The following is a 25615-nucleotide window of genomic DNA, read 5'->3' as shown; positions in this document are numbered from 1 at the left end:
TTGGGGTGAGGACAGGGTGGCCACGGTCCCCTTTGGACATGCAGCATGTCCCTGCTGGCGCATGGCCCTGGGCTTTCACCGGTTTCACCCCTTTTTCACTGGCCAAATTTGTTTTTTTTGGGGGGCTCCCTGCGTGATGCCGAGCACTGGGAGCGGGGTGGGAGGTTTGGGGTGGGCTCTGCGGGATGTTTCTGTCGGTTTCCTCGCTCACCTGCCCCCGTGTCCCTGCAGGAAATCGACAACGTCTGGATCTCCAGCAAGCTGAGCCGGGAGCTGCCGTACGTCCCCCCAGCTCCCCAGCTGCTCTTTTGGGGCCTCGCGGTCTGGAAAATCCTTTGGGGTGTCCCACAGAGCCCCCCCAGGCAGCAGGGCCCACGGGCTCGCGTCAGGCTTGCCCGTGCTGTTGTTGTGCAGGCGCTACTTCGAGCTGTGCTTTGGGGAGGTGCGAATAAGAACGGACCTGCAGAAGGGCCCCGGCTTCCAGCCCCATTTCCCGGGGGCTCCCAGCGAGGCCGATGGAGGCGAGAGCAGAGGGGACGTGGCCCTGAAACCCTCCCTGCTGCGGCTCCTTAGCCAGGTAGGCTGTGCTCCTGGCAGGGTTTTGTAGGCTCTGCTCCTTTGGTAGGGTTTTGCAGGCTGTCCTGCCGTCGGGGCAGCCCTCGCCCTAACGTTTTCCCTCCCGTCAGCTCTTCTCCATCCACCTGGAGTCCATCAATGTCATGGTTCTGCACGTGGCCACGTCGGAGTCTCTCTGGCACATCCAGGCCAGCAAGACGCGGCTCCTCCTCGCCGGCGATGGGAAGAGGTAACGCTGCTGGCACGCTGCTCCCCTCCTCCCCCAGCACGGCCCCGTTTCCCTACTGGGATGAGGGTGAGATCTTCTCCCACCCCCACCATCCAGGGCTCCTTCTGTCCTGCCTTGTCCTGTCCCGGTCCCTTTTTCCCAGAGCCATTTGTTTTCCCGAAGGGTGGCTGTGTTGTTCACGGGGTTAGGCTTTTTGCTCTGCTTTTGGGGGAGGAATTGGGGTCTCCGCATCCCCCCAAAAAGCTGGGTGTGGAGGCAGCACGACCCGCAGCCTCGCTCTGCTCCCCCCAGCCTCAACTGCGAGGTGAGCCTGACCAAGGTGAACAGCAAGGTGCTGCGGAGCAGCCAGCTGGTGAGTGCTGGGGAGGGGAGAAATCCCATGCTCTGGGACACCCCGGGACACGTTCCTTACTCGGGACACGTTCCTTACTCGTCCTAACCCCCCCAGGATGACACGTGCCTGGCAGAGCTGGCCCTGGCGCTCTCCCTCTCGCTGGAGATCAGCAGCAAGCGGCGGCTGGTGGGCGTCAGGCTGAGCGTCCGGACCCTGCAGGCAGAGCTCCACGAGGGGCTTTTCTGCAGCCCCCTGCTGCACCGATTCACGGCCGGGGGGGAGCAGCCCAGCCCAGGTCAGGCCCGGGGACAGGGCGAGGGCTGGATTTGGGATTTCTCCTGCTGCCCGTGACTCTCGTGTGTCCCACTGCAGGCGCAGAGGAGCCCCTGAAGTCCTCGTCCCTGCTGAGCAGGGCCACGCTGCAGCTCGTGCCCAGGAGGGTGGAGGTGAAGCTGGAGAGCACCAGCGTGGTGCTGTCCATGAACAGCCAGAAGAGGTGAGGGGGGCAGGTGGGAGAGGTGCTTGTGGAAGCCCTGGCATGGTTGTGCCGTTCCCTGCTCCGCCAGAAGGCAGAGAGCAAACCCTAGAGCCCACTGTGGTGGGAAACACTTGAGCATGGCCTGGGGCTGTGCTCCTGGGGGAGAAGGAAGGCAGGCGAGCTGGTGCTCCAGCAGGACAGCTGCCGGGATGATGATGATGGGCTGGGCTGCAGGTATATACTGGCCCGTGCTTTGTCCGTGCCGGTGTGTTGGCCAGCTGGGGTGTGAGGCGAGGAGACGGGAGGCCGTGGGAGCGCAGCTCCTGCCTGGCAGCAACTCCCTGCTCTCCCCAGGCACCTCACCTGGAGCCTGAAGCTGCTGCAGTTCCTCTACCGGCGCGAGGAGGAGCAGATCCCGCTGCGCAACTTCACCCCCACCTCGGACCTGGACCAAATGAGCGTAGACCTCCAGCTGGAGGGCAAGTAGCCAGGAGGGGGGCCCCCGGGACAAGGCTGCCAGCCTTTTCCTCTGTCTTTTTCCTCCTCCAGCCCTCACTTCTGCTCCTTTCCCTCCCCAGACGGCCTTCTCCTGTCCCAGAGCCGCCAGCGCATCGTGTGCCTCAACTCCCTGAAGACCAGCGTGCAGGTGAGCGGGCGCTGGGTGCGCTCCCGGCCCCCCGGGAGGGCTCTGGTTCAGCTCCCGGCCCGAGCTTGCTGCCACCCCGCGCTCTCCCTGCTCCAGGTCACAGCCATTGACCTCTCGGCTGCTGTGCTGCTCAACACCTGCATCATCCACTACCGCCACCAAGAGTTTTCGCACTGGCTGGGGCTGCTGGCGCAGGAACGCGGGTGCCGAGAGGCGCCTGTCCCCAGCCGGGGGCACAAGGGAAGGTAAACTCAGCCTCAGCTGCTGCTTTTGTGGCTTCTTTCCTCTTGCCTGCCACTCTTGACGAGGCACCCGGGCATGCGGCACCTTCTGTGCACGGCCCCTGGTGTCGTGGTAGCTGGGAAACCCTACAGAGGATGTCCCTCGGGGCTGCTCTGCGGGATGCAGCACCCCTCCGACAGCCTGTCCGTGGTTTTCCCCCGCAGGAGCTACCCCCAAATCATTGCACCGATCATCCTGTGTGCCTCGCTGTCCAACGTCAACGTCTCAGTGCAGCTGGGGGACACGCCGCCCTTCGCCCTGGGCTTCAACTCCATCTCTGCAGGTAGGGGTTGGGCTTTGGGGGTGCCTGCTGGGCTCTTCTTGTGGGGTTGGTGGCTTTGCGAGAGAAATATTGGGATGCTCAGCAGCAACGGGGAGCATCCTGCTGTGTCTGGGTCCAGCTGGGGGCTGCAGGTCCTTGCCTGGTTGTGTCCAAGTCCCCCTTTTTTGGGGGCAGCGAGCCCTGCCTGCATCCCCTTCCCCTCTGCCCGCAGATTACCAGCACCTGCGCCCCCAGAGCGTGCACCAGCGGGCGGTGCTGGCCGTGGACCACCTCTGCTGGCGCGTGGGCAACGACTCGCACATCCAGCGTGCCCCCCACCCGCCCAACATGCACGTGTGGGGAGAAGCCCTCATCCTCGACTCTTTCAACCTACAGGTGAGCGGGGAGCTGAGGGGCTGCTCCCGGGGGGGCTGCCTGCCCGTAACTCCACGTGGGCAGCACGGTGGGGAGTGTGGTGGGAGAAGGATGACAGTAATCAGCCAGTTTGTCCTGCAGGGCAGCTACAACCAGCCTCTGGGCATGTCCAGCGCCCAGTCGGACACGCTTTTCCTGGACTGCACCATCCGGGGGCTGCAGGTGGAGTCGTCGGATACCTGCACCGAGTGCCTGGCCAGGGTCCTGCCCCTGTTCTGCCCGCGGCCTGGCGGAGCTGAGCTCGCTGAGCAGCCTCCCTCTGCCCCGAGCGAGCCCTGGGGGCTGCTCTGGAAGGTGGATCTGAAGGTGGAGGATGTAAATCTTTTCACGCTCTCAGCTGTTGTGGGTAAGTGCGGTTGTGGTGTCCGGGCTGGCCCCGTATGGCTGTCCTGGAACAGCCCCCACAGCCAGGGGAGCCTGGCGTGCTGTGGGGTGCCTTCTCTGTGCCTCCAGCACCGATGTGCTGCCCCTCCAGGCGCCCTGGAGCTGCGGCTGGACACGCTGACTGTCCTGGGGAGCGCCGAGAGCTGCACGCTCAGCGTCCAGGGCATGGTGCTGGCCTTGGTGAAGAGCATCACGGAGAAGATGCAGCCGTGCTGCAAAGCTCCTGCCATCCCCAACCCCGTGGCCAACCTCTCCATGCTCTCCGTGACCTACCACAGCAGCATCCGCTCCCTGGAGGTCGGTGATGGGCCTCGGGGCTCTGCTTTAGCTGGCGCTGGGATGGACGGGGCGGTGGCACAGGGCACCAAGAGGTGACAAGAGAGGAGGATGTGGCGGTGACCTGGAGCTTTCTCTCCGCTCTAGGTGCAGTGTGGGGAGGGGCTGGCGGTGCTGTGGAGCCCCCCCGACCACATGCACTTGTACCATCACACCCTGGCCACCCTGCAGTGCCACGAAGCCTTGCGGAGCGCCCTCGGCCGCGGGACGCCTCCTTCCCTGTCCCCGGAGAGCACGGCACCCCGTGCCACCACCCCTACTGAGCCAGGAGGGTCCCCCCAGCCCGACGGGGCTCCCCCCAAAAGACTGCTGTCCCTGTCGCTGGAGCTGAGCTCTGCCAAGGTCACCGCCTTCGTCTCCGAGGCCAACTACATCAGCCTGGCCGCTGAACGGACCTCGGTGAGCTGGCACGGCGGCGCCCTGCACGGCTACTGCCCGGAGCTGGCCGCCGGCTTCGACGGCCACAGCATCTTCAGCTTCAAGGAGGTGGAGGTGAAGCTGCTGCCGGAGCTGGAGGAGGTGATCCTGCACCGCTGCGCCTTCCCCACCCTGCGCACCCTCCGCAACCGCGGCTGGGCCTTCTCCTTCGCCAGCGTCAGCATCGAGTTCCCCTACCAGTACGACTTCTCCCGCACGCTGGACGCCGCCGTGGGCGTGCAGAAGTGGCTGAAGGGTTTGCACCGGCGCGGGCGCCCCTCCAGCACTTCCTTGCCTCCCGACCTCCTGCTCAAAGTCACGCACTTCTCCTGGGTCTTCCTGGACGACGTCTTCGAGGTGAAGCTGCGGGACAACTACGAGCTGATGAAGGACGAGAGCAAGGAGAGCGCCAAGCGGCTGCAGCTGCTGGACGCCAAGGTGGCCGCGCTGCGCAAGCAGCACGGGGAGCTGCTGCCCGCCCGCAAGATCGAGGAGCTCTACGCCTCGCTGGAGAAGAAGAACATCGAGATCTACATCCAGCGCTCCCGGCGCCTCTACGCCAACACCCCCATGCGGAGGGCTCTCCTCACCTGGACCCTGGCCCACCTGGAGCTGGTGGCCATGGCCGACGAGTCCTTCCACGGCACGGAGCGTGTCGTGGAGCAGATGAGGGACCTGGACAGCGTCAGCCCCTTCCCCCCCGAGGGGCTGGAGATGGTCACGCAGTGGTGCCGCATGATGAAGGGCAGCGTGGGCAGCTTTTTCGGTGAGTGGTCTCGTGTTGAGGGTGTCCTCAGAGGGCGATGTGGTGGCTGCGTGGCGTGGGCTCTCAAGGCAGGGACCTCGTGGCACTGCGTGACGCGTGGCCGAGCGGGGGAATCGACTTTCAGAGCTGCTTGGGAGTGGGAATGGAGCAGAGAGCCACCAGGGTGGTGGCTCCTGGGACAGCCCAGAGCGTGGGGATGGGAGCAGTGCCCATCTGCTGCCCCCTCCATCGTCCCCTGCTCTGCCCCGCAGTGCGGATCCGCGATTACCCTCGCTACCTCTTCGAGATCCGGAACTGGCAGCTCTCGGGCCGGCTGATCGGGGCTGAGCAGTGCGGCCAGGCCTGCTCCCGGCGCCGCCAGGTGCTGAAGTTGGGGCTGCCCTGGGGGGACGCGACGGTGGAGAGGAACATGCCCCCCCTCAAATTCTACCACGACTTCCACTGTAAGAGCTCGAGGGCCGAGGGGGCTCTCTGCCGGGGCGGGGATGTGGCAGAGGACTGAGCCGTGCCCCCGATGTCCCCCAGCTGAGATCTCCCAGTACACCATCGTGTGGGGGCCCTGCTGGGACCCGGCCTGGACCCTGATCGGTCAGTGCGTGGATCTGCTCACCAAACCCTCGGAGGACCCCAGCGCCCCGTTGCCCTGGTGGGACAAGAGCCGCCTTCTGTTCCACGGGGACTGGCACATGGACATCGAGCAGGCCAACCTGCACCAGCTGGCCACCGAGGTGGGAGACGGCGGGGTAGGGAGCGGAGCGTGGCGTGGGGCTGCCTCACACCTCCCTCTGCTCGTGCTGCTTGTGCTTGCAGGACCCCTACAACACCACGGAGAACATGCACTGGGAGTGGAGCCACCTCTCCTTCCACTGGAAACCCGGGCAGTTCGTCTTCAAGGGCAACTTGGACATCAACGTCCGGACAGCCTCCAAGTGAGCGTGGGGCTGAGAGCCTGGGGCTGCTGCTGATAGTGCTGGGGGGTTACCGGGGGCTTCTTTCTCCACCCAGGTATGACGACTGCTGCTTCCTGCACCTCCCCGACCTGTGCATGACGCTGGACCTGCAGTGGCTGTGCCACGGGAACCCCCACGACCACCACGGCGTGGTGCTGCGCTCCCCCGACTTCCTGCCCGAGGTGCCGGTGGGGCAGCAGTACGACTCCTACCGTGCCTTCCGCTCCGAGAACCTCAACCTCTCCATCCGGATGGACCTGACGCGGCCCAGTGAGGGTGGGTAACAGCCCCCTGGGGCAAAGGGGGGGGGCCGATTTTAGCCATTCTTTATCCAGCCCCTGTGTTGGGTGCTGCCGTGTCCCTGCCCTGCGGGGCTGGCTGATGACGGGTGTATTCTCAGAGCACTCCCAGCCCCGGATCCTGCTCTACAGCAGCACCCTCCGCTGGATGCAGAACTTCTGGGCCACGTGGACCAGCGTGACGCGCCCTATTTGCCGTGGGAAGCTCTTCAACAACCTGAAGCCCAGTAAGAAGAAGCTGGGGCAGCATTACAAGCAGCTGTCCTACACTGCGCTCTTCCCCCGGCTGCAGGCAAGTCCTGGGGGTGGCTTCCTAGAATTATTTCCCCTCTTTCCCTGCACTGATCTCTCAAGCCCTGCTGTCTGCTCCCTCCTAGGTGCATTACTGGGCCTCCTTTGCCCAGCAGCGGGGGATCCAGGTGGAGTGCTGCCAGGGGCACATCTTCACCCGCGGCACGCAGCGGCTCATCCCACAAGGTGAGCTTGGGGCCCCGCTGGTGCCACTTCCAGGCTGGGGAGGGTCCCGGCTGACCCCTCTCCTCGTCCCCCAGCTGGCACGGTGATGCGACGCCTGATCTCGGAGTGGAGCATCACGCAGATGGTGAGCGACCTGAGCCAGGTGACCGTGCACCTCATGGCCTCCACCTGCGACGAGAACGCCGACCACCGGCTCGACACCCTGGTGAAGAAAACCCACCTGCTCAGCCTGTCCTCCCTCACCTACCAGCGGCACAGCAACCGTACGGCTGAGGAGGTACCGCAGCAATCACCCCGGGGCACGGCAGGGGTAACCCAGCCCGGGCTGCCCTCGGTGGCATCCCCCACGACACGGGGACCTCGATCTTTGGCTGGAACGGGCTGGAGGTGGCTTCGTTGTGCTGAGGCTCTGCCCCTCTGTGCCCAGGAGCTGCCCCTGCGGGATGGGGACGATGGTTTCCACACGCACCAGCTGCACCTGGTGGACCTGCGGGCGTCCTGGACCACCACAAACCGGGACATCGCCTTCGGCCTCTATGACGGCTACAAAAAAGCAGCGGTGCTCAAACGCAACCTCTCCACCGAGGCCCTGAAGGGGCTGAAGATTGACACGCAGCTGCAGGCCAAGAAGCTGAAGCGGGGCCCGCTCTCTGCTCCCTCCATCCCTGCCAGAGTCACTGCTCCCATCACCAGCGGCCGTCCTGAGAGAGCCTCCTCGGGGGGTGAGCGTGGCAGGGAGTGGAAACGCGCACCCAGCAGTGGCCTGGCTGTGCCTGAAAGCCCAAAACTCTGCCTGCTTTCACCCCGTCGCCTCCCAGCCAGCTCCCTTTGGCTTTTCCCTGACCTTTCCTCCTTCCCCAGGAGCCTACATGCTGCAGAAGCTCATCGAGGAGACGGACAAGTTCGTGGTCTTCACGGAGGAGGAATCGGGGGCTAGCGAGCAGCTGTGTGGCATCGCCGCTTGCCAGACCGATGATATCTACAACCGCAACTGCCTCATCGAGCTGGTCAACTGCCAGGTCCGTGCCCCTGGCCAGCCTGCTGGCCCCCACACTCCGCTCCCTCACGATGAGAGGGGCTTTGCCTGCTCCTGACCCCCCCAGGATCTCTTTTTTTTTTTTTTATTTTTTCCCCCCAGATGGTGCTGCGAGGCGCGGAGACAGAGGGCTGTGTGATTGTGTCGGCCGCGAAGGCCCAGCTGCTGCAGTGCCAGCACCACCCGGCGTGGTACGGGGACACGCTGAAGCAGAAGACGTCGTGGACCTGCTTGCTGGACGGCATGCAGTACTTCGCCACCACGGAAAGCAGCCCCAGCGAGAGGGAGCACGGGCAGCTCTGGCTGGAGGTGAGCCGCCGGGGTTGGCACCTGATGGGCGAGCTGCAGGGAGAACGAGGGCAAGCAGCGGTGCCTCCTCGCATCCCTAGGTGAAAAATATCGAGGAACATCGGCAGCGGAGCCTGGACTCGGTGCAGGAGCTGATGGAGAGCGGGCAGGCCGTGGGGGGCATGGTCAGCACCACGACAGGTACTGCAGGAGGAGCTGGCCACCGCGCTGCCCCAGCGGGTGACCCCGAGGCTGGTGGAGCTGGGAGCTCTCGGCACGTCCGTGTGCAGCTCCGGGAGCTGGCTGCTGCTCTGAGCCCTCTTATGGGGTCTCCAGAGTGGTGCTGAGGCCGTGGTCCCCCTGCCTGTCCCCAGACTGGAACCAGCCCTCGGAAGCCCAGCAGACCCAGCAGGTGCAGAGGATCATCTCGCGCTGCAGCTGCCGCATGTACTACATCAGCTACAGCCACGACATCGACCCCGAGCTGGCCACGCAGATAAAGCCCCCCGAGACTCCCGCTAACCAGGAGAAGGAGGATCTGCTGAAGAAGCAGGAGGGTGGGTACAGCCTGGCAGTGCGTCTCGGCAGGGTCCTGGGCTGACCCACAGGTGTCTGCCAGGTCCAGGGGTGGCCCCTCTTATCCCTGCTGAGATCAGAGGGGAGTGTGCAGGGTCCCCAGCCTTGTGGGATCAGGGACACCCCCAGAGGCTGGACACCGAACCCCCTAGAGCCAGTGTAGCCACCTCTGCTCGTTCCCTGTCCCTCCACCGCTGGCTGGCCCCCGAGTGCATCCCAAAAGGTACCATCTCCGCCCCTACAGGTTCCCCACGCGTCCTTTTTGTGTCCCTGCAGGAGCTGTGGACACGTTCACGCTCATCCACCACGACCTGGAGATCTCCACAAACCCTGCCCAGTACGCCATGATCCTCGACATAGTCAACAACCTGCTGCTGCACGTGGAGCCCAAACGCAAGGTACCCACGAAGCTGCAAATCATCGTGCCTCTTGCTTGTGCCCGGGGCGCTCCTTATCCTCCCTTATTTATCCGCGTGGCCAGGAGCACAGCGAGAAGAAGCAGCGGGTGCGTTTCCAGCTGGAAATCTCCAGCAACCCGGAGGAGCAGCGCAGCAGCATCCTCCACCTGCAGGAGGCCGTGAGGCAGCACGTGGCCCAGATCCGGCAGCTGGAGAAGCAGATGTACTCCAATGTGAAGGTGAGCCCCGCGTCCCGGGCAGCAGGACCCGGCTCCCCTGGCTCCCTGCTTCAGGGCGGAGGGCTCTGAGGGTCGTCTCTCCTTCAGTCCCTGCAGGATGACAGCAAAAACGAGACCCTGCTCGAGCTCAACCACCGGCTGCAGCAGCAGCTGAGCCAGGAGAAGGCTGACCTGCAGCTGGAGAGCGAGGAGCTGAACATACTGATCAGGTACGGGGGCCCTCTCCGCCTTCCTTGGCGTTGTTCCCCTCCTTCCTCCGAGGCTCCCGCATCCCAGCTCTCCCCTGTTTGCTGCAGGTGCTTCAAGGACTTCCAGCTGCAGCGTGCCAACAAGATGGAGCTGCGGAAGCAGCCGGAGGACGTGAGCGTGGCGCGGAGGACGGAGTTTTACTTCGCCCAGGCCCGCTGGCGCCTGACGGAGGAGGACGGGCAGCTGGGCATAGCCGAGCTGGAGCTGCAGCGTTTCCTCTACAGCAAGGTACCGAGCCGCCCCGTGGCCCCCACGGCCCCTCCCTGAGCCCAAATATGTGGGGCTGATGCGTTTGTGGGCACAGGTCAACAAATCCGATGACACCGCTGAGCATCTGCTGGAGCTGGGCTGGGTGACGATGAACAATCTGCTGCCCAACGCGGTGTACAAGGCAAGGGGAGCTGCTCTGCGCCCTGGGGACCCTCAGGGGACCCTCAGGGGACCCTCGGGTGACGCGGCCAGGGTGGCTGTGCCTCACCCCAGCCACCCCCTGGCTTCCCTGCAGGTGGTGCTGCGTCCCCAGAGCTCCTGCCAGTCCGGCCGGCAGCTGGCACTGAGGATCTTCAGCAAGGTCCGGCCGCCCGTGGGGGGCATCTCCATCAAGGAGCACTTCGAGGTGCCAGGGCTGGGCTGGGAGGTGGCAGGGCACAAAAAAAAAAAAAAAAAAAAAAAAAAAAAAAAAGCGTTTTCCTGGCTCTAACGTGTGTCTCTCTCCCTCCAGGTGAACGTGGTCCCGCTCACCATCCAGCTCACCCACCAGTTCTTCCACAGGATGATGGGCTTCTTCTTCCCCGGCCGCAACGTGGAGGAGGAGGAGGTGGGGGATGAGGAAGACAAGTCCAAGCTGGTGACAACGGGTGAGTGGGGCGGGAGGCGCGGGGCCCTGCTGCGTGGTCACCCTCCTCCCCGGCACCCCGGTGCCACCAGAGCACCTCGGGCTGTGGGTCCAGGACAAGTTTTAGGGGCAGCTGCTGGAGCTGTGTGGTGAGGAGCAGAGAGGGGTGGTCTCCCCTGTGGGTAGGGGATTGTTGGGGGGGCGTTGGGGATGTGGTTGCACCCCAGGACAGCAGCCCCTTTGTCACAGGGATCCCCGTGGTGAAGCCGCGGCAGCTGATTGTGGCTGATGACGCATTGGGGCCGGGGAAGGGAGTCACTCAGGGCCTGAATCGGACGTCAGGGGTCAGAAGATCGTTCCGAAAAGCACCCGAGGTACCTGCTGCTGGGCCTCCAGCCAAACCCGGCCTTCCCTCAGCTCCCGAGCTTGTAGCCCTGTCCTCGCCCTGCTTTCCTGCCCCCCCTTTTTTCCCTGGTGAAGCAATGCCACGGCTTGCTGCCCGCTTTTCCCTTCCCTGCTGCTTTCCTGGCTCCGTCCCCATTCCTCACCTCCTGCTCCCGGCTCTGTCCCCAGCACCCCGTGGACGACATCGACAAGATGAAGGAGCGCGCGGCCATGAACAACTCCTTCATCTACATCAAGATCCCGCAGGTGCCGCTCTGCGTCAGCTACAAGGTGAGGGGACGGGGACAGGGAGGCGCTGGGGGGGGGTCCCGGGGCCTTGTCCCACTCTGCCTGACCCCTCTCCTGCCCAGGGTGAGAAGAACAGCGTCGATTGGGGTGACCTAAACCTGGTGCTGCCGTGCCTGGAGTACCACAACAACACCTGGACCTGGCTGGACTTTGCTATGGCGGTGAAGAGGGACAGCCGCAAAGCCTTGGTGGCACAGGTCGGTGGGGACAGCGCTGTCACAGCCTCCCCCCCTTTCCCCGTATCCTGCTCAGCATCATCCTGATCCCATTCTCCCTCTTGGGGCAGGTGATCAAAGAGAAGCTGCGCCTGAAGCCGGCAGCGGGCGCGGAGGCCCGGGGGAAGCTGGAGAATAAATCGGAGGGGCCCATCCAGCAGCAGGAGGAGGACGAGAAGGCGCGCCTGCTCATCGGGCTGAGCGTGGGCGAGAAGAACCCCAGCAAGAAATCCATCTTCGGCAGGCGCAAATGAAGGGCGGCAGCACCCGGCAGGCCGGGAAGGGACTGGGGAACCCCCCCCCCAATGCTCCCCACAGCACAGGGGCAGCCCTATAGTGCCGAGGGGGGGCCGTGCTGCTCGGCACGGTGCTGCCCCAGCTGGGGGGGGGCTGCGCCCAGACCCTCAGCAGCCCCCTCCCTGTAGGGCAGGGGTGCAGCAGCGGGGGGCTGCGGGATGCAGAGTGCTCCAGGGTCGCTTTGTGGGGTGCGCAAAGCCCACCCCCACCTTGTGCCAAGGGGTGCCCGCGAGCCTCCCCTGTCCCTGCTGTGCGGGTGCTGGGCCCGGTGAAGCAGCAGGATGGCTCCAGGCTGGGAGAAAGGGGAACGGGAGAGAGTTTAAAAGAAGAGTTTTTAATTTGGAACAGCTTGCCACTCGCCTCCCCCCTCGGCGCCGTCAGCACCATCCCCAACACGTGGTTTCACCCCCTGGCCCCCCAGGGGCTTCCCCTACTTTGGGGGTCCCTCATCCATCTCCTCCGGGAGCCCCTCGGGGTTGGGGACCCTAGGATCCCGTTACCCCCTTTGTCCCCTGAAGCTGGGGGCAGCCCCAGATCTGGGGGAGGCTGCTGTAAAATGGGGGGGTTGGAGGGGAGGGTGCTGTGGGATGGGGGGAGCTATGGGGGGAAAAACGGGGGTCCCCAATCCGTGCCCGGTGCAGGTGGGGGGTGGATGCCACGGGGGGCGCACCGGGAGCCCCTCTGCCCATTCCCGGACCTGGGGGGGGGGGTCGTGAGCTGTCGGGGCGGAGAAGGGGGGGTCCGGAGGGGGGGGGGGCGGGGCCGGGCGGGGTTATGTAAGGCGGCGATCACCGGGCCCGGGGCGCGGCGCGATGGGAGCAGCCAGCAGCGGGCCGGGTCCGGCCCCGGTGCGACCCCCCCAGGTGCGTGCGGTGGCCCCGGGGGTGCCCCTAAATTTCCCCCTCCCCATCCCCGGGGTGCTCCCCCCTCCCCGTTGACGGCCGCCCCCGGGTCCGCAGGGCCGCGCTGTGGGGCCGTGGGTCCGGGCGTTGCTGCGCCGAGCCGGGACGGGACCGGCACCGGCACCGGGACGGGGACCGGGTCCGGTACCGGGGCTCGCCCTGGCCACCGAGGAGCCGCCGCTGCCCGCTTGGCCGCTGCCGCAGCTCGTCTCGCTCTTCCTGCCGGAGTTCCCCGTTCGCCCCTCCGGCCGCCAGCAGCAGCTCAAGGTGCCGGTCCCCCCCCGTCCCCCCCCCAAAAAAAAAAAAACTACCGGGGGGCTCGGTGCGTCCTACCGGGGAGCCCGCACCTCCCGCCGGGGGTCCCGTGCGTTAAACGGCGTCCTTCACCGGGTCCCCTCGCAGCCCGGCACGGCTCCATCTGCTTCCCAGCGGGGTCCCCGAGTGTCCCGTGCGCCCTACCGGGGTCCCCGTGCGCCCTACCGGGGTCCCCATGCGCCCTACCGGGGTCCCCGTGCGTCCCGTGCCGCCACCCCGTGCCTCTTCGCGGGGTCTCCGCCCGTCTTTACCGGGTTTCCTTGCGCTCCGTACCGGGTCCCCGCGCACCCTCCCGGAGCCCCCGACCCTCCTACCGGCTCCCCTTCTCCCCCCACCCGTGCCCCGCGCCCCCCGTTCCCCAGGTCCCCACGGGGGTACCCACGCGCCCTCCCCGGTCCCTGTGTGCACTCCCCCCCCCGCCGCCTGTTTTGTGCCCCCCACCTCACCCCACGCGGGACCCAGCTCCCCGTGGAAGCGCCCCACAGCCTGCCCCACGCCGGGCACCCCGCAGCCCGTCTCCGTGGGGGGGTGCTCAGCTCCTGCCCCCCCCCGCCCAGATCCTGGGCTTGGTGGCCAAAGGCTCCTTCGGGACCATCCTGAAAGTGCTGGACTGCGGGCGGGAGAAGGTCTGTGCCGTCAAGGTGGGTGCTGCCCTGCGGTCCGGGGGGGTGCCTCTCCTGCTCTGTGCCCCCCCCCAACACCCCCATCGTGCCCCCCCCCCCCCAGGTGATGCCCAAAGTGGAGGTGCTGCGCCGCGACACCCTGAAGCAGTGCAAGGAAGAAGTCAGCATCCAGGTGAGGGGGGGATTTGGCGAGGGGTTGGGGGGGGGGGATCCCACAGGGCTGCAGAGCCCCCCCCCCCCCCCCGTGAACCCCTCTCCCCCGGGGGCCGCTCACCCTCTCTGCTTTGTGTCCCCAGAGACAGGTCAGGCACCCGTTTGTCCACGGCCTGGGGGACAGCTGGCAGGGCCAGCGCCACCTCTTCATCAGTGAGTGACCATCTGCCCGCGGGCTCGTCCTGGCCCCCCCCCAGCCCCCGCTGCCCGCGCACGTGTCCCCGCTGCCCGCACACGTGTCCCCGCACACACGCGTGCTCCCCCCGCCCTGCACGCTGCCCGCGGGGACCGAAGCGCTCGGCTGCCAGCTCTGGGAACAACGGGGACGGGGAGGAGCGCAGCAGGGACAAACGAGCTGCTCTGGCCCCCCCGGCTCTGTCCTGTCACTTCTCCTGTGTCACCACTCCGGTGGCTGTGCCGCCGTGGTGCCCGCGTGGGTGCAATTCCTGGTGGCTCTGCGAGCCCCAGGGGCTGCGTCGCTTCGGTACCCATTTAGCCATGGTGCTCGTGGCACCTTTGTGCCCACGTAGCCATAGTGCTGTAGGGTCCACCGGGACCCTTACTTTGCTCAGGGATGCACCATCTTCATGGCCACAGAGCCCGCGTGGCCCTGGTGCCCGTGTCACCTTGGTGTCCCCATGGCTCTGGAGCCCACGTCACCGCAGTACACGGTCCTGGTGCCCACAAGGTGCTTGTGCCACCTTGCTGCCCGTATGGACCCAGCACTCGTATCACCGCAAGGCACGGTCCTTGTGGCCACGTGGCCGTGGTGCCTGTGTCACCTCGGTGCCCGTCACGAGGCCGGTGCCGTGTCCTGGCAGTGTGCACCTACTGCAGCACCGGGGACCTGCACGCGCTGTGGCGCGCCGCCGGGCGCTTCGCCGAGGCCACCGTCCGCCTGTTTGCTGCCGAGCTGGTGCTGGTGCTGGGTGAGTACTGGGGGGGGGCTCAGCCCTCCTGGGGGGAGGGGGGTAGCCACCCGCTGGGTGCCACGGGGGTGGCAGAGGGCACGGCGTGGGGAGGGGACCCCCAGCTCTGATGGCTCCGTTTTGTCCCCAGTGTATCTCCATGACCTGGGCATCGTGCACAGAGACGTGAAGGTGGGTGACAAAGGGGTCTGGGGGGGGACAGAGGATGGTCGGGGGGGGGTCTCTGGACCCCCTGGTGCAAATTGGCCACCCCAGCGCCTGGTTTGTTTCAGATGGAGAACATCCTCCTGGATGAGAGGGGTAAGGGTCTGTGGCACTAGGGTGGGGACACCCCATCCGTGGGGACACCCCATCCATGGGGACACCCCATCTGTGGGGACACCCCATCGTTGGGGCCCCCACGTGCCATCTTACCCCACAGGGCACCTCAAACTCGCCGACTTCGGCCTCTCCCGGCACCTGCGGTGGGGCGAGCGGGCCCACACCATCTGCGGCACCCTGCAGTACATGGGTAAGGGGTGGCAGGGTTGTGGGGACTCTTCCCCCCCAGGGGGTGCTGCTGGGGACACCTCCACCCCAGCTGCTCACCCCCTCATCCCCTCAGCCCCAGAGGTGCTGAGCGGGGGTCCCTACAGCCACGCGGCCGACTGGTGGTCCTTGGGAGTCCTGCTCTTTGCCCTGGCCAGCGGGGAGGTGAGCTCTGTAGGGTGCACGACTGGGGGGCTAGGGGCACCCCATGGAGCTCCTAAACACCTTCCTTGCCCCCCAGTTCCCGGTGGCACCGGCGGGGGACCACGTGGCCATGCTGGAGCGCGTCAACCAAAGCAGCTACACCAGCCCCCCTGCGCTCAGCCCCGCGCTGGCCCGGCTGCTGGCCGAGGTAGCCCTCGCCCCCTGGGTTGGGGGTCCCCAGCGGGGTCCCCACCGCTCAGCCTCTTCTCTCCGTCCCCAGCTGCTGTGCTACAACCCCCTGCGCCGCCTGCGCTACCTCCACCACTTCCAGGACCACCCTTTCTTCCGAGGGGTGACCTTCGACGCCGACCTCCTGCAGAAGGACCCGGTGGCGGTGGCCGTGGCCCCGCGCCCCCCTGCCAACCCTCCTCCTTCTCCCGACCCCTCCACTTTTGATGATTTTGACTGCGACCTCACCGCCACGGCCCCCCCAGACCGCCCCTGGCCCGGCTGAGCTGCTGCCACCACCTCACCCCTCGCATCGCTCAGGGACCCCCCCCAAAATCCCCCCCAGGCAGCGGCTGGGCCCCCAGCGCTGTGCGTCTCCCCACGGGACTGTTATAAATGAAGTCTCAACTCAACCTGAATTTAGGAATATTTATAAAAGGAATATTTATAAAAGGTATAAAAGGCAAGGAAACAGCGCTGGGTGTGCGGGGAGTCTGCGCTCCACCAACACACACACACGAACATCAAACATATAAATATACAGAACGTTTTCCATTCCTTTTCTTGATTACAAACATCTCCATTTTCCATTCCTTTTGAACAATATGTCTCGCTTTAAGTTGTCAAGCAACTCGGTCTTCAGGCCTTATATATCCTGTTCTTCCCAGATCGAAGAAAAGCATATCCATCTCCTTTTCAAGGCCAATAGGCCTGGGTCAAAAGGCACGTCCAGGGGTGGAACAGCAAAGCTTTCGATGGCTGTGGCAGCAGAGGGGCCGATGGCATAGCAGAAGGATCAGTGAAGGAGCCCGCAGCTCCCTCGCTGTCTGTCAAACCACACGTTTCTGACTGTGGTCCCACAGGGCTCTGTAAGGCCTCAGAGGCTGCTCGCCAGGTGCCGAGCAATCCCACTGCAACCTTGTCGTTTTTAGTTGCAGAGTCCCACACCTTGACCTCAGTTTGGTCCCATATTTCAGGCTCATAAACTGATTGTTAATAAGGAGAATAAGCTGTAAGGTTACCAGGACAGTCTTTGTTCCTAAGGACGTATGATTCCCCATAATGCGCAGCTGCTTACCAGTGAGAGGCAGTTGTGTGCACGGCTCCGCTTCTCTCAGCTCGAGCTTCTCTCCAGCCCCAGTGCGCCCGTTTCCAGCGACTTTCAGTACGAGCTTCTCTGAGCAGTTTGCTGAGTTTGGCCAAACCGATCTTCATGATGCAATCAATGTGCCTGTTCCCATCCTGGTCTCTGTTCTGGTAATCTGTTCCTTTCATTCCTTCTTTCTGCTCCTTTATTGATGACGTACCTTCATCATGTTGCCTTTTTTTTTTCTTTCTCTCTCTCTTTTTTTTTTTTTTATTATCCTGAGGGCAGGCTCCCCTCTTATACCCTTCACCCCACAGCAGTCCTTCTCAAACCAACTTTTCATTGTTCAAACAACTTTGCAAATAACAACAACAGCAATCACCCAGACACTTCCATGCCTCAATGGCTGGAGACCAAGCAACCCAAGGCTGCAGGGAGCCTCCTGAACCACCCTTCTGGGTTCCCTCTAAGCTCTTTCACATTCCTGATGGCCTCATCGCTAAGAGTCTGATGCTACCATCAACCATGGCCACACTCCCACCTCTTTATTAATAAATTATTTATTAATATTTTATTAATAAATTATTTATTAATAATTTTATTAACAAATTCTTTATTAACAAATTCTTTCTTATTATTTTTATTAATAAATTATTCATTAATAATTCTGTATTAATATTAATATATTAATATTAATTTGTATTAATAATTTCTGTATTAATGAATTCTTTATTAATACATTCCTCATTAACACCACCCACTCTCTCCATACCCACCAGGAGCAACGCACCCGCCACCCCCGCGCCTTTTTCCCGCCAGATGGGCGTGGCCCGACACGAGCCCCCGCCCACCTCCCCTATAACCACGCCCCTTACCGGTTTGGCCCCGCCCCGGTCACGTGCGCGCCGCGGGACCAATCGGAACCGCGCGGGGGTTTCAAATGGGGCGGCGGCGGGGCGCGGGCGGCAGCGGGGAGGGGGCCATGCAGGCGGCGCGCGGCTCCACCGGGGGTGCGGGGCACCGGGGGGGGCCCGGTACCGAGGTGAGTCCCCGCCCCCGCGAGTCCCCCCGTGCCCCTATTACCGCCTGGGGGGGCTCCGGGAGGCCCCGTTCGCCGTTGCTCGAGGCCGGTTGGGGGCTCCGTTAAGCCCCGGGGGGGCTCCGGTGACCCCCCCCCATGGCTCCGGTTCCCGGTAACCCCCCGGTAATCTTCATTCCCCCCCCCCAGATGCAGCGGAGGCCCCTGCAGGAGCTGCGGCTGCAACCGGAGGCGGAGGGCAGCGGCCTCACCCCGCTGCTGCGCCGCATGCGGCTCGAGGTCGGTGCTGGGGGGGGTAAAAAAAACGGGGGGGGGGCAATAATAACGGGGGGGGCACCGGGGGGGGCTGGGGAGCTCGGGGGGGGGGCACTGGGAGAGCTGGGATTAACTGGGAGGGGGTGGGGAGGGGCAGGTGGCCATAGGGGGGGAGGGGCAGGGTGGTCCTGCCCCCCCCCCCATGTCCTGACCCCCCCCTCCCGGTGTCCCGTAGGACCGTGGCAGCTGCACCCCGGTGTCCTGCGCTCGCCCCCACCCCATCCGCCTCGCCGTGCCCCCCCCCAGGGCTCTTATCCCGCGTTTCCCCAGCCTGGAGTCTCTCAGCAGCATCACCCCGGAGCCCTCCCCAGGTGCTGTCACCCCAGGGTCCCCCACCCTGCACGAGTCCCCCCCCCACGTCCCCTTGGGGGCTGAATCACCGGAGCTTCCCCCCGCTGATACCACCCCAGAGCCCCCCAGCAGCACCCCAGAGCCCCCCAGCAGTGCCACCTTGGGGCCTGAAGCCCCCGAGCCCCCAGGTGACGCCTCCCCAGAGCCTGCTCCCCCCTGCAGTGCCCCCCCAGGACCCCCCAACAGCCTTATTCCAGGCCCCTGCTTCCCCACCCCCCCCAGCAGCACCCCGCTGGTGCCCTACTCCCCTGACCCCTCATGCCCCTGCACCCCAGGCCCCCCCAGCATCATCAGCTCAGCGCCCTGCAGCCCCCCCTTGCATCCCCTCAGCAGCACCAGCCCAGCCTCCTGCACCCCGAGCCCCCCCGGTACCTCCACCCCGCAGGAGGCTCCCTTCCATGGGGGGCACGCGGAGCCCACCGACCTCTCCTGCAGCCCCGAGGGAACTAGCGATGGGGGTGAGGGTCTGCCCGCTTGCCCCAGCACCCCTGGGACCGCCACGTCCCCAAACCCTCCCCTCCCGCAGCAGAGCCCCCCAAAAAATGAGGCAGCCGATTTGGAGCCCGCAAGGGCTGAGCCAGCGGCCACCCCGCTCCCCTTGGCTGAGCCAGTGGCCACCCCGGTCCCCTCGTTGGAGCCGCCCCCGGGGGCCTTATCCTGGGCGTTGCTGCTGGCGTGGCTGGAGAGGAACCTTCAGCCCCCGTCCCCGCTGGATTCCCTGCGGCACAGGCTCCCCCTGTCCGTGCCGTGGCGGGACGTGGGCTCCAGCGTCACCCCCGTGCGCACCGTGGACACCGGCACCAGCATCACCCCCGTGCCCACCATGGCTATGGGCACCAGTATCACCCCCGTGCCCACCGTGGCCGTGGGCACCAGTGTCACCCCTGTGTCCACCGTGGACACCGGCACCGTCATGACCCCGCGGGAGCCCCAGGACAGGAGCCCCGGCACATCTGCAGCGGCTCACGCCAAGGACAGTGCCACCGAGACCGACTCGCTGCTCTCGTAGTACGTGTCCCCACGGGGAGGGGTACGGGGGGCACGGCGCCCCTGTGGTGTCCCCTCCTAACTCCTGGGGCTTGCTGTCTCTGTCCCCAGCTGTCCCCGGGAGCAGCTGAGGTCCCTGTCGCGTGCGGAGCTGGAGGGGCGGCTGGAGAGCACCCTCATCATCATCGAGGTGCTCGTGCTGCAGCTGCGCAACTGGCAGGAGAGCCAGAGGTCGCTCCCCAGCGTGGGGCCGGCCAAGCAGCGGGACGCCCCCGCCCAGACGGACATCACCTGGTCCCAGGGGGTAAGTGGGGAACCCCAGGAGGAAGAAAATTGGGGTTTTGTCCCACTCCAGCTGTGTTATTGCTCCTATTGTTTGCCATTTTTGAGCCCTTTCCGCGGTCGAATATTGCGGCAGGCGCACAGGGAAGGGATGAGCTGGTCCCGTGGGAGCTTGTGGCACGGCGTGCGCGGGGAGATGGGGAGGTTTCGGGGTGCAGAGCCTGCTGTGCCCCCCTTTAGGAGGAGCAGATCTACCACGGGCTCTACCTGGAGCTGCACAGGAAGACCCAGGCTCTGCAGCGGCAGCGGGGCGCCGAGCAGGAGCTGGCGCAGGAGCTGGCGCAGGCGACGGAGGCGATGGTGCGTGGGGGTGCACGGTGAACACGTGGGACTCAGCTGGGCACCTCACGTGCCCGGTGCCACCGGTGCTGGCACGTCCTGAGCACCCGTGTCCTCGTCCTTTCCCCAGGACGCCTGGGCCAGGCAGGGCCTCCAGCTGTGCAGCCTCGCGGAGCGCGCCCTGCAGAGCCTGCAGGAGGATCAGGGAGCCCTGGCACAGGAGGTGAGCGCACACAGCCGGGCTGGCCGCCCCGTATCTGGCCCTTCATGGCATAGGTAGCCAAGGCACGTGGGTTTTTTTGGGGTCTGGGGCAGCTGGAAGCACCCGGTGCGTGTCTGGAGGCTGCTGGAAGCAGCTCCTGCACCCAGGCTTGTGCCACAGATGCCTGGGGACGTGGGTGAGGGAGCTGGCACGTGGCAGCTCGCGGCCATCCCGGTGCTGGCCTCCTCTCGGAGCTGTTTTCCCTTGCAGAGGGAGCAGGTGAAGGCTCTGGTGTCCCGCTGTGTGGCCGTGCTGCAGAGCGTGCCCGGCAAGCTGCGGAGCTGCCTGCAGGAGCGGGACGAGGCGCAGCAGCGAGCAGACGAAGCCCTTCGAGCCAAGGCGGAGGTAACGGGGCAGCCTCTGCAGCCCCCGTGTCCCATCCTGTTGATTTGAGAGTCCCGAGTCCGTCTGTCCGTGGGGAGCAGTGGTGAGGCCGTGCCCTGAGCCGTGCTTGTCCCTCGGCAGTGTGACAGCTTCCTGGAGGCTTTCAGCTCCCATGCCAGAGCCCAGATCAGCGCCCGCAACCAGAGCTTGGAGTCCCAGCAAGAGCTGGTCAGGCTGCTGGAAAGTACCATCCACCATCAGGTACAGGATGGCTGCGGGTCCCCTCCCCTGGGTCCCTGCGGGTGCAGCCGCAGCCCCGGTTTGGGCGACGATGCTCTGAGCAGATCTGCCACGGCCTGGGGCTGGCGCTTGCCTCCTTCAGTCCTTTTTCCCTTACCCCTCCTCTCCCGCAGGCTTCCCTGGCTGCAGAGTCTCAGCTCTTCCGTGAGTTCGCAGACGTCGCCTTTGCAAACCTGCAGGAGGAGCAGAGGGTGCTGGACGACGAGGTGAGGGCTGTCCCGGGGGGGTGGTTGCGCTTTGGGTACCGCGGTCAGCCCGGCTGCCAGCCCTGTCCCTTCCTGCCCTAATCCTGCTCCCTCTGGGGCTGTCCCCTCGCAGTGGGAGCGGGTGAGGGCCCTGGTGTCCCGGTGCACGACCATGGCCTGGAAGATGCCCGGCAAGCTGCAGAGCTGCCTGCAGGAGCAGGAGGAGGCGCAGCAGCGAGCAGACGAAACCCTTCGAGCCAAGGAGGAGGTAACGGGGCTGTGTGGTGCTTGGAGGGTTCTCCCCGGGCATGTGGGGGGGATTTTATGGGGAAAAGGGGCATGGAAATGGCTCAGCGTGGGCTGGGAGCGGTGCTGGAGGAGCAGGGATGAGCTCCGCGTCCCCGCAGGTGTCCCAGAGGCTGGAGGAGACCTCGGCGGCCCTGCAGGACGCGGTGGCTCAGGTGGAGCAGCTGACGGTGACCAATTCACGCCTGGGTGCAGGTAGGGGAACACACGGGGGGGTGTCGGGATGGGGGGGCCGGGGGGAGGCTGGAGCCGCTCCTCGCGCTCACAGCTCTGCCCCTGCAGACCTGGGCACCCTGATGAAGCAGCTGGCCGGCGCGCAGCAGGAGCGGGACGCGCTCCAGCAAGAAACCACGGACCAGAAGGAGGAGATCTCCCGGTGGGTTCCACACCCCCTTCACCCCCCCCCCAAAATCCCCAAAACGCCCCCGTGGGGTCCCTTCACCCTTATCCCATCCCCATCAGGCTGACGAGGGGGCGGGATGCCCTGCAGCGGGAGTGCGGCGAGCTGAGCCAGGAGCTGCGGGAAGCCACGGAGTGCCGGGAGGTGGGAGCCCAAAGCCGCCGGCACCGTCACGTGCCGCCGGGTGGCAGCCGGCCAGCAGCGGGATCAGCCCTCGGCGCTGACATCCTGCACGTAGGGCTGCTCGCCCGGGGATAATTCCCCTGGCCGCAGTCACGCTGCTTTGCTTTCCCTCGGGCCCAGCCCATGCCCAGGGTGCAAACCTGCAGCACCTCCGGGGGTTGTTGGCGGGGGACGGAGCTGCCCCTCGTCGGGATGGGACCACGCTGGGGGGGCTGCGGTGATGTCCCCCCGCCTCCCAGCTGTCTGTATGCTCATGGCCGTGTCCTTCCCTGCAGTTCCTCGACCAGGAGAACCGCATGTCCCGCCGGCAGCTGATGGAGGTGGAGGCCAAGCTCAAATCCACGCTGGCCGAGCTGCAGGAGCGCAGCCTGCAGCACGAGAAGCTGAAGGAGTCCCACAAGTGCCTGCAGTACGGCCCGCGCCTAAATCCCTCGTTTTGGGGAAATTGGGCCCCTCGGGGTGGGGTGTGTGTGTGTTGTGTGGAGGTGTGGCTCTGGTCGCTGCTGAATCATCCCCCCAAGTGGGGGGGAGAGGTTGTAGGGCAGCCCAAAACCTGCCAGCACCCGGCGCAGTGGGGTTTGCACCCCCAGATTTTGGGGGTAGCCTGGAGAATGCTCCTCTCCCACCCTAGGGGGGAGATGCTCTGTTCACGCCATCCCCCCACCCTTGCAGGGACAAGCAAGCCGCCCTCCTCAGGGAGCTGGAGAGAACCAAGGCTGAGCTCCAGGACTCGCAGCTGAAGAGGGAAAAGGTCTCCTGGTGCCTGGCGGACATCGCCGAGAGCAAGCTGAGGCTGCAGGAGCTTGCCAACTGCCTGCGAGCCTCCCTGGAAAAGGAGGTAGGTCGGGGGTACGGGGGGGCAAAGGGGGAAGAAAAAAATGAACGGGCAGCAGGGGCAGCACCCCGACACCGCGCTCCGTCCTCCAGAAGGACGATGACACCCCGCTGAGGAGCAGAACCTGGACCCCAGCCCCGCGGATACCCGCACACCGCACCCCGTACCGCGCCGGGGGCAGCGCCCTGAAAGCCACATCGGGGAGAGGTGAGCTCCTGGGGACCCCCAGGTGGGGGGGTGAGAGCTGGTCCTGTCCCCCCCCCGACCCCTCACACAGCGCCTCTGCCCTCGCCTCTTGTAGATGGCAATGAAGCTGCCGGATTTGGGAGCGTGCCCCGGACGAAGCCTAGCAGTGATAAAGTTTTTTCCACGCCGAAGCAAGCAGGTAGCGCGGTGTGGGGCTGCCCCACGTCTCCTTGTCCCCTGTGTCCCCCACACCCCACACCCCGGTGACGAGCCCCTGCCCGCAGAGCCCGAGGGCGGCCTGATAGAGAGGGTGGCGGAGCTGAGGGCCGTGGTCTCCGAGCTCTCCTTGCTGAGCACCCGCATCCAGGAGCTGGAGCAGAGCGAGTTCAAGGCGCTGGAGGCCAAGATGTGAGTTTGGGGGGGGGTCCGGGGGGGTGGGTGCTGGGCACGGGGCAGCACCCTGGGGTGCCTCCCACCTTGGCTCTGAGCAGAGTGCTCATCCAAAAGGGCTCCCTGCAGCTGGTGGCTATGGGCTGGCCTCTGTCCCTGGGGGCTGGGGGTCGTTCCCCCCAAATTCTCAGCCACGCTGTGTCCGTCCCCCCCCCAGCTCCAAGCTGCAGCTCAGGCTGGAGAAGGTGACGGATGAGAGCCAGGAGAGGATGGACGACCAGGCCGCCACCATTGCTAAGCTGAACAAGGCGCTGCAGGGCAAGATCCAGGTGAGCCCCCGCCAGAATTGGGCCAGTGCTCACCCCGGGGCAGAGCCAAACTGGGACGGGGCTGGGATCTGGGACACCGGGAATCTGGGTGACCGGCACCGCGCTGCCCCGCGGGCGCTCCGGGCTCGGATAACCTCAAATGTGAGCAACCCGGTGCCACGAGGGGGGGGACAACACCGGGCCTGACACCCTCCCGTCCCCCATATTTTGTCCCCTGAAGAACGAGAAGGTGCTGCAGGACATCTTGAAACAGCAGGAGGAGCATATGATGGATCTCATCGACAAGAGCGGGGAGGTGACGGTGCGTGCGGGGCCGGGTGGGGGGGTCCGGGGGGATGCCAAAGGGCCCCCCCTCAGCATCTCCTCCCTCCGCAGAGGCTGAATGGGGAGGTCTCGCAGCTGAGGCGCTCGTTGCAGCGCGCCGAGACGGAGGCCAAGGTGCTGTGGGAGGAGGTGCGGGGCCAGGAGCCCAAGGTGGACGCTGCCCGCGTCCAGGAGCGGATCCTGATGCGGCAGGAGGTGAGGCCGCCGGGAGCTGGGCCTGGGGTGGCCGTGAGGAGGCCTCGTCCCCACCATGGGGTGGCTTCAGGTTGTGGGGAGACATCATCGTTTCCCCCTTGCTTCCATCACAGGTGGACAAACTGCGCCTGCTGCTCCTGGAGAAGATGGATGAGAACTCGCAGCTCTCAGACAAGTACCTGGAGCAGGTACCTGCGGCTCCCAGGGGTCCCATCAGCTCCCATCCCCTCTCCCCCACCCTACACCGCCTTTCCCTGCCCTTTAATGCCTCCTCGCAGATCCAAGGGCTGGAGCTGAGGCTCCAACAAAGCCAGAAGCTGCTGAAGACCTACGAGGAGACCCAGGAGAAAATGAAGAAGGTGAGCTGGGCCCTGCCAGGGCCCTCATCCCTCCTGCGAGCAGGGCGTCCCCCACTAACACCACTGCTGTCCCCAGGTCCTGTCCTGTCCCCAGGTCCTCTCGGTGCTCCCTGCGGTGTCACCGGCCTGCCCCGAGCTCCTGGGCCTGCTCCGCTACCTGGACCTGAAGCCACCAAGCGCTGAGAGCAAGGAAGAAGCCCTGGAGCCGCAGTAGCCCCTAATACTGCCCCCTTCCCCTTCCTACCCCTGTAATTGTTTATTGAATAAAGTTTTTTTTGTTGGCATTTCACCCCGGGCCATGATACTGGGCTCCCTGCCACCCCCGGGGGCCATGTTCCCCCCCCACGGTGCTTGCTCTCAATAAGGCACCGCGTTCCCAAGGCTCCCACCCCGCGGTGCCCGGGCTGACCCAGCTTCCCTCCCCGGGGCCCCCCGCTCCTCCTCCTGGCCTAGATTCCACCCCACAAGTTTTCTGTGTCCCCCCCCAGTTTGGGGGCATGCGTAGAGGGGATGTGAGGCTGGATGCTGTGCCCTATACCTGCTGCACGGGGCCCTATATCTCCCTCATGCAGCATCCCGGGGGGGGCAGGACTTTTCCAACCTTGAAGGGGGGCTCCTATAGGGCCCCCCCTATTCCCTATGCAGCTCTCCTCCCTCCCCCTTCCCTACTAGGGCAGCTCCTGCGGGATCTCCCTCCAACCCTTCCCAGCCCCAAGGATGCTCCCGGTCCCTGTAGGCCCCCCCCTGCACCTCCCTCCGCCACCGCAGCCCGAAATAGCTGCGCTCCAACAAGTGCTCTGGTTTTTAATGGCCCTTTTCTCCCACAGGCGGAGGGGGTCACCTTCCCCTGCCCTCCACCCCTATTATTTTTTTTCCATGCCTTTATTTCCCGGGGGTGCGTTGGTGGCACCGCACCCCTCCCAGCTGCCAGGGGGCTGGCTGCGCCCCCTAAATGTGGGGTGAGGGCGGCCTGGGCCTGGATTTAGGATGAAAAGGGGGGGCCATAGGAGCTGCCCGCTCTGGATTAGGGCTGTGCCAAGCTGCTGAGCCCTCCTTTT

At 65.3% G+C, this 25615-nt stretch overlaps 3 protein-coding genes across 4 annotated transcripts; all 3 read left to right on the top strand.

Annotated features, from left to right (window-relative positions):
• Positions 1-443: 443 nt before the first annotated feature.
• BLTP2 (bridge-like lipid transfer protein family member 2) lies at positions 444-12042 on the top strand. The gene is made up of 36 exons (XM_084493211.1): positions 444-577; positions 687-805; positions 1097-1157; positions 1254-1434; positions 1512-1635; positions 1972-2096; positions 2196-2263; positions 2360-2508; positions 2710-2828; positions 3040-3203; positions 3324-3588; positions 3718-3923; positions 4050-5145; positions 5397-5588; positions 5671-5873; positions 5956-6074; positions 6151-6371; positions 6496-6686; positions 6772-6871; positions 6946-7148; positions 7299-7593; positions 7733-7890; positions 8010-8216; positions 8297-8396; positions 8570-8752; positions 9048-9169; positions 9253-9408; positions 9496-9617; positions 9705-9885; positions 9962-10048; positions 10163-10273; positions 10379-10514; positions 10742-10866; positions 11066-11167; positions 11248-11382; positions 11472-12042. The coding sequence occupies exons 2-36, from the start codon at positions 720-722 to the stop codon at positions 11652-11654; spliced, it is 6276 nt and encodes a 2091-aa protein (XP_084349337.1). The 5' UTR covers positions 444-577; positions 687-719; the 3' UTR covers positions 11655-12042.
• A 467-nt stretch (positions 12043-12509) lies between these two features.
• RSKR (ribosomal protein S6 kinase related) lies at positions 12510-16137 on the top strand (the record flags this gene model as incomplete). Of its 2 annotated transcripts, XM_084493210.1 has the most annotated exons (12): positions 12510-12560; positions 12657-12866; positions 13472-13555; positions 13641-13709; positions 13834-13903; positions 14572-14679; positions 14810-14850; positions 14952-14979; positions 15101-15190; positions 15284-15372; positions 15449-15559; positions 15632-16137. In XM_084493210.1, 12 exons carry the CDS (start codon positions 12510-12512, stop codon positions 15863-15865), a joined length of 1185 nt encoding a protein of 394 aa, XP_084349336.1. In that variant the 3' UTR covers positions 15866-16137. The 2 variants fall into 2 exon arrangements, with proteins under 2 accessions (XP_084349336.1, XP_084349335.1); XM_084493209.1 differs by having other exon boundaries at positions 14935-15190.
• A 1510-nt stretch (positions 16138-17647) lies between these two features.
• On the top strand, positions 17648-24840 carry SPAG5 (sperm associated antigen 5). The gene is made up of 24 exons (XM_084493446.1): positions 17648-17708; positions 17895-17984; positions 18196-19379; positions 19470-19662; positions 19881-20000; positions 20110-20202; positions 20452-20586; positions 20707-20826; positions 20979-21071; positions 21184-21318; positions 21458-21551; positions 21639-21732; positions 21819-21900; positions 22215-22348; positions 22612-22777; positions 22867-22981; positions 23076-23159; positions 23245-23368; positions 23568-23679; positions 23900-23980; positions 24055-24198; positions 24312-24386; positions 24477-24557; positions 24634-24840. The coding sequence occupies exons 1-24, from the start codon at positions 17649-17651 to the stop codon at positions 24769-24771; spliced, it is 3747 nt and encodes a 1248-aa protein (XP_084349572.1). The 5' UTR covers position 17648; the 3' UTR covers positions 24772-24840.
• Positions 24841-25615: the final 775 nt, after the last annotated feature.

This window comes from Aythya ferina, assembly GCF_964211825.1.
Source record: "Aythya ferina genome assembly, chromosome: 19".
Taxonomy (NCBI): Eukaryota; Metazoa; Chordata; class Aves; order Anseriformes; family Anatidae; genus Aythya; species Aythya ferina.
The sequence above is the reverse complement of the archived record's forward strand: the minus strand, read 5'-3'. Positions and strand labels throughout refer to the sequence as shown.